Genomic DNA, 13,598 nt, shown 5'->3' with positions numbered 1-13,598 from the left:
AGTTTATTTGTTTCAGGGACTTGAAAAGGAGAATCCAGACGGCTCTTTTGATCTTTTGGAATGGTGGAAGGCAAGGGAAAAATATTTTCCGGTTCTTGCAAGGATGGCTCGGGATATTTTATCAATTCAAGCTTCAATTGTTGCATCAGAGAGCGCTTTCAGTCAAGCAAGACTGCAAATAGGTGATCATAGAGCGTCTATGAGGGATAGCTTGGAAAAATCAGTATTGTTTAGAGATTGGATCCGCTCGAAAAGAAGAAATTTTGGAATTGCAGAAGCACAACCGGCGATAGATGAAGCTTATGAAGAAATGATAGCGGAACTTGCGGAGGATTCGGCTTCGCCCGGAAGTGGTGATGAACAAGCTTCTTTTCCACCACCACCAACGCAACCTCCTCCGAACCTTGAAGGATTTATGAGATTTGTTAGAGATAATACATAGACTAATATGTAACTTGTATTTTGGCACATCTTCCTTAGTTTTTTTCCTTCTAATGGTGGTATTAGTACCTTGTTGTGCTCATTCCATTGGGGGAAGGATGACTAAGAAAGATATGCCATTTTTGGTAATAAAATTTATTGCTTCTACCCTTGAATATCTTTTCGCAATATTTCTTTGTCTTTACTTAGAATTATTTATAAGCTACAATATATACATAAGATACAATATATATACTACAAGAAAATATATTATGCGAATATATATACATAAGATACAATATATATACTACAAGACAATATATTATGCGAATATATATACATAAGATACAATATATATACTACAAGAAAATATATACTACAAGAAAATATATAAGATAATATATATACATAAGATACAATATATATACTACAAGACAATATATTATGCGAATATATATACATAAGATACAATATATATACTACAAGACAATATATTATGCGAATATATATACATAAGATACAATATATATACTACAAGAAAATATATAAGAGAATATATATACATAAGATACAATATATATACTACAAGATAATATATTATGCGAATATATATACATAAGATACAATATATATACTACAAGAAAATATATAAGAGAATATATATACATAAGATACAATATATATACTACAAGAAAATATATAAGAGAATATATATACATAAGATACAATATATATACTACAAGAAAATATATAAGAGAATATATATACATAAGATACAATATATATACTACAAGACAATATATTATGCATGACAATTTAGTGTTTTACTATTGTTTTGTTATTTTTCTTTTTCGTCAAGCACTTTAATAATTAGATCTACATATATACTACATATATATTTTTAATATAGCCATGATACTACAAGAAATTGCCTTAAAAAAACGCTAGGCCCGCGAAGCCCACGAGCCCGACCCGTTAAGCCCAGGACCATGTGGGCTTAGGCCCGTCATGGGCCGGTTCCACCCGTTGAGCCCACGAAGCCCGGGACCGCCAGAGCCCAGGCCCATGAAGCCCAGGCCCACGAAGCCCGGCCCGTTTGGCCCACGAAGGCCTGTGCCCGGCCCAGAATATAGCACTAATCTCAACTCCATACCTTTTGAACTACCCCATCCATCATCCAACGTATCACTAATACACATATCCCTTCGTACACTTCTACAACCGACACCTTTGCTTGGGCCCTCACTAGGTACGGTACCTTCACCATTAAATCCCTGTACCATCAGTTACTACCGCAGTCATCCAGTCACTCCTTCAAATGGATTTGGAACCTCCACATACCTTCTAAAATAAAATATTTTTTATGGCTATGTGGTCACAATCGATTACGAACTGCGGCACATTATCACCATATAGGCCTTCTCCCGACTGACCTTTGCGACCAATGTCAGATCAGCTCAGAATCTCTCCAGCATCTACTCTTTCAATGCCCACTAGTTGCACACTTATGGTCTGACTTTCATATGACTCGGGAAATTGCAACACTATTTGCTACACAATGCGAACCCCCCTATTATGTGGTTGAAACAACTCATTTTACACAATGACGTTCCTAACTCCTTTAGTGTACCTAGCTCCATTCTCATTCCTTTTTTGCTATGGCACATATGGCTAGCTCGAAATGGAAAACTATTTCGAGCCCAATCTACTCCACCCTCTTCATCTCATATTTTGAATATGGTCGCCGAATACTACTATTTCTTACTGTTACACCACCATCCTCCCACGACCGTCTACCCCTTTATATCAAATGGCATCCCTCTAACTCCACCCCTTTTAAACTCAATGCCGACGGCTCCGCACAGTTACCCTCAAGACAAGGCGGAATTGATGGAGTAATCCGTGATTCATCTGGTACTTGGCTTATGTGTTTTGCAGGTTACCATTTCTCTCACGGGAGCATGGACTCGGAACTATCCGCACTTTATCATGGGTTGAAATTACATGGCTACAAACCACTAGAAGTGAACGTAGATGCCCAGACTATCATTAAATTACTGCATACATCGCATCCACTATATACTAACATTGTTAATGATTGCAGGCTTCTACTCACACAATTGGATGATCCAGCTGTACTTTACACCTACAGGGAACAAAATCAAGTTGCTGATCTACTTGCAAAGTTTGGTAGCCAACTGGAGAGCTCTGCAAGACTCATTGTATATACACAACCACCCCGTTTTGTTAAAACAACACTAAAGCTGATCGCTTGGGTAAGTTTTTTGTGGCTCTACCATCTCTTCCTACTAGTAGTAGTTTTTCCCCGAATGCCCCTTTTTGTTACGATTCATCGTGAGGTCGCCCCATAGGACTCTAAATAGATTGACTACAACTACTTGTACTATTACTAATATGTTTTAATAGAATAGAATGTTATCCTTTGCACACAAAAAAAACGTTGATATGTTAAATGAGTTTTATCTATTCTTGCTTAGGGGAAGTCTTGGCAGCTAACTACACAAGAAATTGTGCTACTACACCAAGTAAGAAGAACCAATAAATCATCCCATAAGTTCGTAAATCTCCAATAATACTTCTTTGTACAATAAGGGATCGCTTGGTATGTGGAATAAGATGGAATAAGGCGCAGGTAAAATACAGGGAAACTTACACAAATATCTCAAATAAGTCTCAACTTATCAACCTTTAGCCATTAATTATAGACTTACCAAAACTAGCCAGACACATATAAAAATTGAAAAACCAAATTCTTCCACATTTTTAAGCGTGATTAACAACATTAGATGCAAGACGGAAAGGAATTTCATGGATTAGGTAGCAAATAAGGTGATGAAATACAAAAAAAAAGATACAATATTCAAAAAAATCTAAGCAAAAAAGGAACTTTTTCAAGGGGTATAGTTGAAATTCATTGAAAACATATAGATAAGTCAATATACAAAATTTGAGAAAGATTGTACGTGATTTGGACTGGTTTTGTATCAAAATTCGTAACTAAATCGAGTTCAAAAGATTCTTCTGCGACACCTGTATCAAACATGTATCATGCATGTATCTCACACACAGATATACATGGATATACATGTGATACACAATTGATACAACTATGATACATATGTGATACACAGTATGATACACATATCATTTTTTTCATGTTCAGTTTTACTTCGAATTTTCAATTCAAACCACCTCAAAACTTCACCAAATCATCCCAAAACTGAGATTCAAGCTCCTTAAGATGTACTCAATCTATTCTAGTAACACTCACTCAAAAGAAAGCAAAAACTTGACCTTTTTTTTGTTACAAATAGCTAATTGGCTAATATTAGTAATAGTTAACTTTTATGAATTGACCAATTTTTGTAATGAGCTACTTATAAATGGACATAGGTGGCAGTATAAATTTATCATATCTTATCCCATCAAATTTGGTATTATGTTATCCTATTTTCTAAGTGGTATAAACAATCCATGCATTACAATTCCATAATTATAATTCCAGAATAATTTAGTCCGCGTACCAAACGACCCCCGAAACACCAAATATGTAAAATCCCATAAATATCTATATTTACTTTTGCCTTAAGTTTGCTTGCTTCAAAGTTGTTGCAAGTTTCACGCATACGTAAAGTGGCTAAACTTGTAAAAACACAGAAACTTTGGCTATGCGTTAAATGGAGATCCTGAAATCGGCTATATGTGCACTTCTTCCTCCCTAAGGAAGGTGACTAGGTAAGCTCGCTCAGATCCCACAGGTGGCCATGAGGAGCCGGAAACTATGGCAGCATAAAACGATGATTTTCAATGGGACGATGGAATTTTACCGATTTTACAGCTCGAAACCAAAAGTGGATTTGAAGAAGCTAAGGCCAATGATTCTGAAGAGGATTGAGAATCGGGCTAAAGATTATCCAGTAAAATCCATGGTTCCTGTTGCTGAGGAAGTCCTTAAGGCTCGAACTATCCTTTACCATGGCGTTTCTGCCTTAATTCAACGTTTCCCTACTTGGGCATGCAAGTAATTTCACCCCCTTTTGCTCTGTTTATTTGATTTAAGCCTATTTATGTGTTAAAGTTGTTATCTTTATTCGATCTTATTGCTGACTTTAGATTGAGGATAGTTTATGCGTTATTTTTTTTTTTTTAGCTTATAGGGGTTTTGAAGGGTTCTGGATATGCCTTGGGACCTCATGTGGAAATAGTAATCAACTTTCTCTGTCCCAATTTATGTAGCACTCTTTTCTTTTTAGTCTGTTCCAAAAAATATGTCACATTTCTATATTTAAAAATAATTTAGCTTAAAAGTTTTCATTGTACCCTTAATGAGATGATTTATAGCCATACAAATATCTAAATTTTGTTCTAGACCACAAGCTCAAAAGTCTTCTTCTCCTTTTTTAACTTCGTGCCAAGTCAAATGGTGCCACGTAGCTTGGGATAGAGGGTATTGTTTGGGATGGATTAAAGATTATGAAGCTTTTGTTTTTAGGGGACAAGTGAAGATTATGAAGCTTTTTGAATGAGGAGATTGAGCGAAGTAGTTTAAGTAAATAACCATCAGGCCAGGCTTAGTCATCTTAGGTTCCGGAGAAGTTTATGTAGCTGCAGAAATCAAAATAGTGAAAGAACTTTGGGAACTTAGCCCAAAGAAGGCCAAGATTTTGCGATTGTCTTGCAAGCTAAATGTAATCTTCTGCATTTAATGTCGCTCAAATTTTCTGCTAGTTGAAACATTCTTTCTTTGAAGAGTTAAATTTACAGACGAGATATCTTTAGTTTGTATGGTGAACGTGCGTATTGGGACATGTGGGGCTTGAATTGGATATATTGATGTTGGAGCAAAGAGGTGCTTCAAATATTTTCAGGTTTCTGGCTTTGATAAATAGAGCAGAGGTGTTTCATCCCTTAAATAGGTACAAGATTAAGTGCAAGACAGCAAGAAGATAGCAGAGATAAATGCAACACAAAACGATAGCAAGAATTATAAAAGAAACAACGGATTTGGTCAAAACAAGAAGAAAATAGTGATGCACTTAGCAAAGTGTTGAGATATCTAGAACTGAAGATCTGGTTCAATCTGAGGCATGCCTATGTTTATCACATCCTCTTTTTCGTGGAAGCTAGGGCAAAATTATGATGTCTAACTTGTTTTTTCATAATATTTATCTACATATATTAGCTTTGAATTGATGCATAGTTCAATTAGAATTTATTCAGATAATCATCTGTTGTTTTGATGCTTGTATTAGACTTGGCTTGTTTTTTGGCATGTTTATGTCCGACTTCTAGTTGTAAGAAGCCATACCATCAGATACATTTGTTTTACTGACACACTAGTTTCTTCTTTCACTCTTAATGAAAGAAAAGTGGTACTGGACGAGACTTCTTCTAATCTCTAAAAGGGTTTTATTTTGTTGTAGATATTGTCCAGAAGTATATATTGGTGAGAATGGTCATCTAATTCGAACTTGTCATGGTTACCGGCAGCGTGCTAAGAACCAGGCTCATGAGTGGATTAGAGGAAGCTTGAATGATATTCTAGTCCCAGTAGAGGCATTTCATTTGCGAACTATGTTTCAGAACGTTATCAATCACCAAGAACGATTTGATTATGATCGCATTCCAGCAGTTGTGGAGCTGTGCTTGCAGGCAGGGGCTGTTCCAAGTGAAGAAATTGTATGTGGAAGTAGTTTGCCCTCAAGTGATCCTTTTCAAGCTGACTCTCTGTCTGATGACGATCTGTTGTTGTTGGGAAGAGAAACTCTAAAGGCATGGGAAGCACTTAGATCTGGAGTTCAGAGACTATTGTTGGTTTATCCAGCGAAGGTCTGTGAACATTGCTCAGAAGTTCATATAGGACCTTCTGGACATAAGGCTCGTCTTTGTGGCGTATTTAAGTTTGAAAGTTGGCGAGGCAGTCATTTCTGGAAGAAGGCAGAAGTGGATCATTTGTTTCCTCCAAAAATAGTATGGTACCGCCGACCCCAGGACCCTCCATTGCTCCTGGATGATGGCCGGAACTATTATGGGCATGCTCCCGCTGTTGTGGATCTGTGTACTAAGGCTGGAGTAGTTGCTCCTTCCAAGTACTATTGCATGATGAAAGTTGAAGGACTATCGGCACCATCTCTATAGCAGGATAATGGGATCTTTTCCTGCTCTTATTTACCCGATGACCAGAATGTGTGCTTAAATTGAATGAATTCTCTGAAGTTGGACTTGCTTTTGTTCATTTGGGCAACCCTACAACTTAAGTGGATATAGACTGAAGATTGTGGTTGTGCTGAATCAACGTTGTCTTAGCGCCAGAATATTTCATGAAGACAGGAGTATCTTGTAAATATTCATGGGAGGTTTATTCTTATTATACCTACTCCATTCTCATCAATGGAGTATTACAGTTTTTTGTTGACTAACCAGTTAAATCCGCCACTGGATACTTCAGATCCAAATAGGGAGAACCAAAAAGAAGTACAATGATGCACAAGGAAGAGAAAAAGCAGCTGAAAGTGATGTTTCCAGGACTTAATTTTTACTCTTCATGGTCACAAGCGCTTTTGCTCAGACCATAGTTCACATTGCATAGATTCTGCATCGTCGACATTGCTGGTTAATTATATAATCTTTTCAAGACTAGAAGCAGTTTTTACCATCTCAGAACAATTGTTCTTTCAAGATCACTGCTCTGTCAGTCTGTCTACTTTAGTCTATGGTGTTCTTTGGGATCACTTTTCTGTCTTCTAGTGGAATGAAGTTGTAACCTAACTAGGAGTGGTACTAAAGCGTGCAAGACTTACTGGTGCATATGCAACATGATATCGGACAGCAGGTAATTTGCACTGAAATGGAAGTTGATGTCCATCTCAATTTAGAAGAAACTTCTTTAGAGGTAGAATATGTCATCTAGCTGTCCGGCCCTTCCCCGGGTGCGCATAGCATGGGTCCTGCCCTTCCCCGGACCCTGCGTATAACGGTAGCTTATTGCACCGGGCTACCCTTTTTTATTTTTCATTTTCTATTATATACTGTCAACCCATTTTTGTGGCCATACATATAGTAACTTCTGTGATTCTTTTGACTCTGCATATTGAGAAAGCTGTCACTCACTCTAGTTACCTAGTAATGAAATTTTGGTTGATGAGCTGAACCTGGATTTAATTATGGTTGTTTTTCTATTATCTGAGCTCTTAAAGACTACGTATATGTAAATTTGAGGCTTTTAATCGAAGGAGCAGAAAACTTTTACAGGGTTGCATTTGATTCACAATCATTAGTTTTATTAACCACCATTCATTTAAGGGGAGAGGTGGTTGAATGCTTACGAACAGTTGCAGAGCCAAGATTTTCACTAAGTAACATCAAAATATAAAGAAGAAAACTTACGAAAAAGCCAATGGGTAATCAATACATAATATATACATACATAATATTTATCAAGCTACACAATGTAATTTTTCGATGAGGTGCCAATTGACACCCCTTGAGTACATGTGGCTCCGCCACGGTGTGCGAAGCGACAAAGGTAGCTAGACAAGACTGGAAATAACAAGATTTATGAAACCCAAATAACTTGGAATAACTTATGATTTTTCGTTATAATGACAATTGTTAGATTTAAGTCATGCTCGAGAACTTAAACCAACTTAAGAGCAGTGTTATTAAAAGCCATGCTAAGTAAGGGATCTGCTTCATGAGCAATGCCTTCCGCTTCAGATAAGAGAAAATGAAGAACAATCATTTCTGTGAATCTCAAATTTTTGATAAGTTAGAATTAATTTCGGCATTATTATATATTTTGGATGTTGAAAGTAGTTATTTTAACTGAAACTTGATGATTAAAGTACTAAAGTCATATATCTATGGTATTTCTCAACTTCCCGAATAGTGTGTGTGTGTGTATTTTCTTGGCGCAAAGTAATCGTTGCAAGTGACTTTCATTGCATATAAGCATTCACAATTGTCTGGTGTAGCTCATTTGATATGTGTGATATGAATTCTGGCCAAAAACATGCAAAGTTTAAAACGTAGACTAACTAGTGGCCAATTCAACAGGGTGGCGTGAAGAAGAATAAGAAGAAGATGAAGTGCTCCAGCTTTGATTTACATGATTTGAGTTTCTCACACAAGTCACAACTATCCCATTTTTCAGGCAATGCAAATTGTAAGAAAATCCAAGAATGCAGTTCCTGTGAAAACATTCTTTATAATCCATGGATCTTTCATCACAGAACAAGCACTCAACAAAAACAAAACAAAAATGCAGGTGGTGGTCGAGATTATGACAGGAACAATCTTTCATGTCCAAGTAGGCGACAATGCAACAGTGCTAGATTTGAAGATAGCAATACAGAATCAAGAAAACCTTCCCGGTGATCGCCTCATCCTTTTGCTCGACAAGGATGGTGATCATATGATGATGAATGAAGATCAAAAATCCCTTAGTGAATACGGGGTCCAAGATGGCTCTCGCCTCTACGGGTTTTTTAAGCTCCCTCAGGAAGAAAATGATGACGATGCTGATACCGGTGATGACAAGGTCATGGATAAAGATAGGACTGAGAGTGATAGTGAGGAAATGAAAAATGACAACGCTGGTAATAACAGTGGCAGCTCCACTCCTAAAACTCCATATGAAGAGGATTCTGTTCAATCACCTGAGTATGTTTCAGACTCAGATTAGCTTGAATTAGCTATATGAATGAATCACTGTAGTATCCATTCTGCTTTATCCAGTCTTATTCCTGTTAGCTACTAAATTATTAAGTGTTGTATTGCAGTCACAATGATTTCCTAAAATTTGAAGTATCATCCTTCTTACATCTAGCTTCTTCTTTCTTATGATAATCTAGAAATATGTATTAGGTATTCGGGGAGAAAGAACTCGTAGTGACATCTTCATGTTTCCAGTAGACAACATGTACCATGTTTCTGTTTCCAACTTTAGCCTCGACTTTGAATTACTCCACGTTAGTAAGGGAACTAGAGTTGCATAATGGTTTCTACAGTGTGATAACAACACTATTTCTCTTCTTGTATTACTAGTCGAAATGTTAATACAGAATGCCAAAACAGAGTAAGAAATGTCACTATCCAATAAGATATCTAATAGTTTCTACAGAGTACCAAACCATCATTAAAGACCATGCTTCTACTGGTAATACATTCATATCTAAGTGCTAAATTGAAGTATCTGATAATGCAACAACTCGAAAAATCCTTGAACAGCAACGAACAATTCCTATTTGTCCAAGGATAACACAGCTCCGGGTTGAAGCTGCATCGACAAACTCTAGTACCTAAACTAAATCAAGTCATCTAGTATTTCTACATGCATCATAAAAAGGAATAATCTAAGTCATCTAATATTAATAACTATATGATTCTAATTGAGGAAGGTAACTAATCCACCTAATGGTCGTTTGATCTATTAGATCCCTTATTGTAATGCCACTGCAACTAGAATCCTGTTGTGCTTCAGTAGCTACTCAGGAGAAAAGATGAGACAAAGCACAATCCTGCAAGATTTTCGAATAGAACTACTACTATGGTGAAAGAGAGACAAGTTTTGAACATAGAAGCAAAAGTTGGTTGGTATTACACATTGATCCAAAAGGGAGAATCAACTGAGCTACCTGTATGTAAAGACAAAATAGTACGACAGAGAATATAGCTGGCCTAGCTCTCAATGTAAGGTCCAATTTCAGCAGCTGCTGCTATTATTCTGAACCATCTGGGAATGCATCCAGCGCATCCTGCTTGCCGTTGACATAGTACTCAACAACTGCTTTCATTCTAGGAAACTTGTCCGGGTGATAGTTTACATGAACTATAACCGGTTTCAACTTCTTCAGATTAGCATCTTTTCTTACAGTCTTGAATAGGACCTTGCTATTCATGAACAGATAGATATCCATTGTTCTCCTGGAAGCATAAAGGCCAACATACCCGGGATGTGATGGAAAGGCGAGCTCTTCATTGAAAACTGCCTGGTCCCAGGAATTTGGCTGCTTAGTAAGCCGATCAGCAACCCGATCTAAGAGCTCGATTGAAGGAATCGTTGGCCGGATATAAAAGAAGCCAGAATTATAAACCCATATCCTCATTGTATGTGCATATCGAGCCCAACCCATTGAAGGTTCATCGAAAACGTCATTATAACCATAAGCTGTCATATTATTGTGACCGTCAGACATTGATTCGACATCTGAATCCCGATATAAATGATCAAAAGGATTTTGCAGATACACAATATCGACGTCAGAAAGGAGGACACTGTAACCAAGCTGCAAAAACTCCCTCAAAATTCGAAACTTCAATCCTGAGACAGCATGGTTGCCTCCATTTTTTCCAATAAAATCGACATTATCATCAGGATCTCTTTTATAAAAGGGGACATCATTTTCCTTGCAGAAATCCACTATAGCATCATCCAACGCCACAACCAGATAATTGGGAATACCCACTTTTTTAATACTGTTGAACCAAACCTCCAGCATGGATCTAACATTTGAATTGGCAAGTGCAACTATGACCTCTTTGCTAACTGCAATCTCTGCCAAGATCTTTGCTAATCTTGGGTTCACCGACTCATCGGGCACAACAGGAGGGTTAGTTCTCAAACTTTTGACAGTTCCAAAAGGCCCAGCTTTCTGAGGTTGACTTGACACCACAAGTTGCTCCTGAGCACGACCGTTTCCCTGAGCAGCCACCTGAAGCTTTTGATTTAGCTCTCTCACCTGCCTTTGCAACTCTGCATTCTTCTCAGACAACTTCCTATTCTCGGAATTCAACATGTTTACCCGCTCCGTGGATTCACAATTGGATGAGCCAACCTAGGAATCAAATTGAATCTCTAAAATAATTTAACATTGATCAAGCAACATTCAAGCATTTTATATCAAGTCCAACGTAACAACAATAACCATTATCAAAGACTTCATAATCAAGGTTAGTCATATTATATAGCAATTAGGTATACAGACAAGAAGGGTTGCTTTGATGGTAAGCAACCTCCACTTCCAACCAAGAGGTTGTGAGTTCGAGTCACCCCAAGAGCAAGGTGGGGAGTTCTTGAAGGGAAGTATGTCGAGGGTCTATTTGGAAACAGCCTCTCTACCCCAGGGTAGGGGTAAGGTCTGCGTACACACTACCCTCCCCAGACCCCACTAGTGGGATTATACTAGGTTGTTGTTGTTTAGGTATACAGACACATGCATCTAAGTTCAAACATAAATCAAACAAAAAGATAAGAGCTGGACTGAATTCCTAACAGCACCCTAATCATTTCATATACATTACAACCACTTTCATGCAATTTAAAGACATAATCATTTAGGATTTAAGCTATGTACACTAACAGTGTAATAAATATTTTACATCATCAATGTAATTTAACCCGTTATAGCAGGCAACTTACCATTTAGGGATTGTTATGCAAATAGCTAGCAAGATTCAACGTTTACTTTTTTTAGCCGGTATACATAGATTATACACAATTATACATATATTATACATCGGTAGGCTAGTTTTAGTTTAAGAGATTAGGTGGGCGGCTATTTGGTTAATTCTTCTACCATCTATTTATCCTAGGTTATCAATCACTACAACTGCCTTTTAATAACATGATAGTGTAAATATTTTTTACACACTGTCAGTGCATACAACTTAAAAAGCTATTAACACAATTCAATAACAAACCCATTTCCTATATAAAAAGAAGACATACAGAAAACACATAAAAGTAAACAAATTTGCAAAAATGGCAAAGTTTCAAGACTGACCTGAAGATTGGATTTAGAAAGAGGGTGAGGTGGATCGGGAGAGAAGAATCCATTAGGATACAAGAAAGCAAAGACACAGCCCAAAAGAACACCGATCGCAATTGCTGCAGCAATTCGAGATCCTCTTATTGATTGCCCATACTTCTCCCTACGACCCGCCATTTTTCCGTCACACCCAAGACACAATTTTTTTCTTTTTTTTGAATTACACAAAGTCCTTATTTTCTATAGCATGGTGTAAAGATTACTCAAACTTTTTAAAAATTAAAAAAGAAGAAAAAACACTGCTTGGTAAAAGAAATGAAATGCAGAAAATGGGTGTACAAGATTAAGCTGATATGGGTTTTGAAAACTTTAAAAAGTTTGGATCTTTGATTATGGAAATGAATCAAAGTCTACGAAGTCTTCTCTGTATGTAAGAGGAGAGAGTGTAATCGGAAGGGGTTCAATGGGTAGTGGCACCGCTGTGGTTAGAATATTTTATTCAACGTGGGTTTTTAGTTGGTGTTTCGCGGACCAGGTTGTTTGTAATGAAGAGCTGATTATTCTGTTTGTTCCGATATTTGTATTGGAGGCCGACTAATCTACGAGAAAGAGCTCCTTATAAGGATATTTTTTTAATTCTGAGGACTTGAATATGAGACATGCGATTATGGATGAATAGGTGGGCATTTGGACATAAGTATAAAATTCCGAAAAAGTGATTTTTTAAAAAGTAAAAATGGTATTTTGGGTTATTTTTGTTTTTTTTTTGAGCGATTTGAAGTGAAAATTTTGATTTTTTTTTATATAGAGTTTTTCAAATTTATGAAATTTCGAAATTCATCTTCAAGTGAAAATTAAAAATTTCATGGACAAACACTAATTTAAAAAAAAAAGTGAAGAATTTTTTTTATGGCCAAACGAGTCCTAGATCTTATTCATCGGTGAACGATTGTGATGTTTATTTTGGAGTTTTTGCAAAATTGCTCTACCTAATTCTGTTGACTCTCTTAACATGCAATTGTAAGGAATGAAACACAATCTTCGTTCCACTTCCAGCCTTCTTCCCGAGGCTTATATTTGGCGAGAAATATGAGCTGTTAGTTTATTGTTTAATATGCCTCATCATTGCCTTTACAACAGAGTACAAGAAGCCACGGTTTGAAGCTTCATGTTTATACGTAAATTGGTGTTTAATTTTCAAATATCTCTGTTAAGTTTTTGTTTTTGTTTTTTCTATCTCGGGGCTTATATTTGTTTTCCTCGACTTTGTGTTACAGTTGTTGGAGGTAATTAAGAGAGTATCAAGGAACAAGAAGATTCGGTTCTTGCACAACAAATGTGGATGTAATTCAATATCCTTCAAGACATGATAAGACACAGTTGGTGCAA

At 36.8% G+C, this 13,598-nt stretch overlaps 3 protein-coding genes across 4 annotated transcripts; 2 read left to right on the top strand and 1 right to left on the bottom strand.

The window, feature by feature from the left end:
* Positions 1-1,682: 1,682 nt before the first annotated feature.
* LOC107803441 (APO protein 4, mitochondrial) lies at positions 1,683-7,591 on the top strand. Of its 2 annotated transcripts, none has more exons than XM_016627159.2 (4): positions 1,683-2,450; positions 2,525-2,696; positions 4,099-4,462; positions 5,865-7,591. In XM_016627159.2, the coding sequence occupies exons 3-4, from the start codon at positions 4,206-4,208 to the stop codon at positions 6,577-6,579; spliced, it is 972 nt and encodes a 323-aa protein (XP_016482645.1). In that variant the 5' UTR covers positions 1,683-2,450; positions 2,525-2,696; positions 4,099-4,205; the 3' UTR covers positions 6,580-7,591. The 2 variants fall into 2 exon arrangements, with proteins under 2 accessions (XP_016482645.1, XP_075088663.1); XM_075232562.1 differs by having other exon boundaries at positions 1,723-2,450; positions 4,165-4,462.
* LOC107803443 (uncharacterized) lies at positions 7,134-9,265 on the top strand. The gene is made up of 3 exons (XM_016627161.2): positions 7,134-7,273; positions 8,497-8,605; positions 8,708-9,265. The coding sequence occupies exons 2-3, from the start codon at positions 8,597-8,599 to the stop codon at positions 9,122-9,124; spliced, it is 426 nt and encodes a 141-aa protein (XP_016482647.1). The 5' UTR covers positions 7,134-7,273; positions 8,497-8,596; the 3' UTR covers positions 9,125-9,265.
* A 702-nt stretch (positions 9,266-9,967) lies between these two features.
* Positions 9,968-12,692, bottom strand: LOC107803440 (arabinosyltransferase RRA3-like). The gene is made up of 2 exons (XM_016627158.2): positions 12,225-12,692; positions 9,968-11,276 (listed from the first exon to the last, which is right to left on the bottom strand). Exons 1-2 carry the CDS (start codon positions 12,384-12,386, stop codon positions 10,161-10,163), a joined length of 1,278 nt encoding a protein of 425 aa, XP_016482644.1. The 5' UTR covers positions 12,387-12,692; the 3' UTR covers positions 9,968-10,160.
* Between the last annotated feature and the right edge of the window lie 906 nt (positions 12,693-13,598).

The sequence above is a fragment of the Nicotiana tabacum genome, chromosome 16 (genome assembly GCF_000715075.1).
Source record: "Nicotiana tabacum cultivar K326 chromosome 16, ASM71507v2, whole genome shotgun sequence".
Taxonomy (NCBI): domain Eukaryota; kingdom Viridiplantae; phylum Streptophyta; class Magnoliopsida; order Solanales; family Solanaceae; genus Nicotiana; species Nicotiana tabacum.
This window is presented reverse-complemented; position numbering and strand designations above follow the sequence as displayed.

Coding starts and splice junctions, on each gene's coding strand:
- LOC107803441 (XM_016627159.2), top strand. CDS start 4,206: ATGAGGAGCCGGAAACTATGGCAGCATAAAACGATGATTTTCAATGGG. Junction 4,463..5,864: donor TTCCCTACTTGGGCATGCAA/GTAATTTCACCC, acceptor ATTTTGTTGTAG/ATATTGTCCAGAAGTATATA.
- LOC107803440 (XM_016627158.2), bottom strand. CDS start 12,386: ATGGCGGGTCGTAGGGAGAAGTATGGGCAATCAATAAGAGGATCTCGA. Junction 11,277..12,224: donor TTTCTAAATCCAATCTTCAG/GTCAGTCTTGAA, acceptor TTTGATTCCTAG/GTTGGCTCATCCAATTGTGA.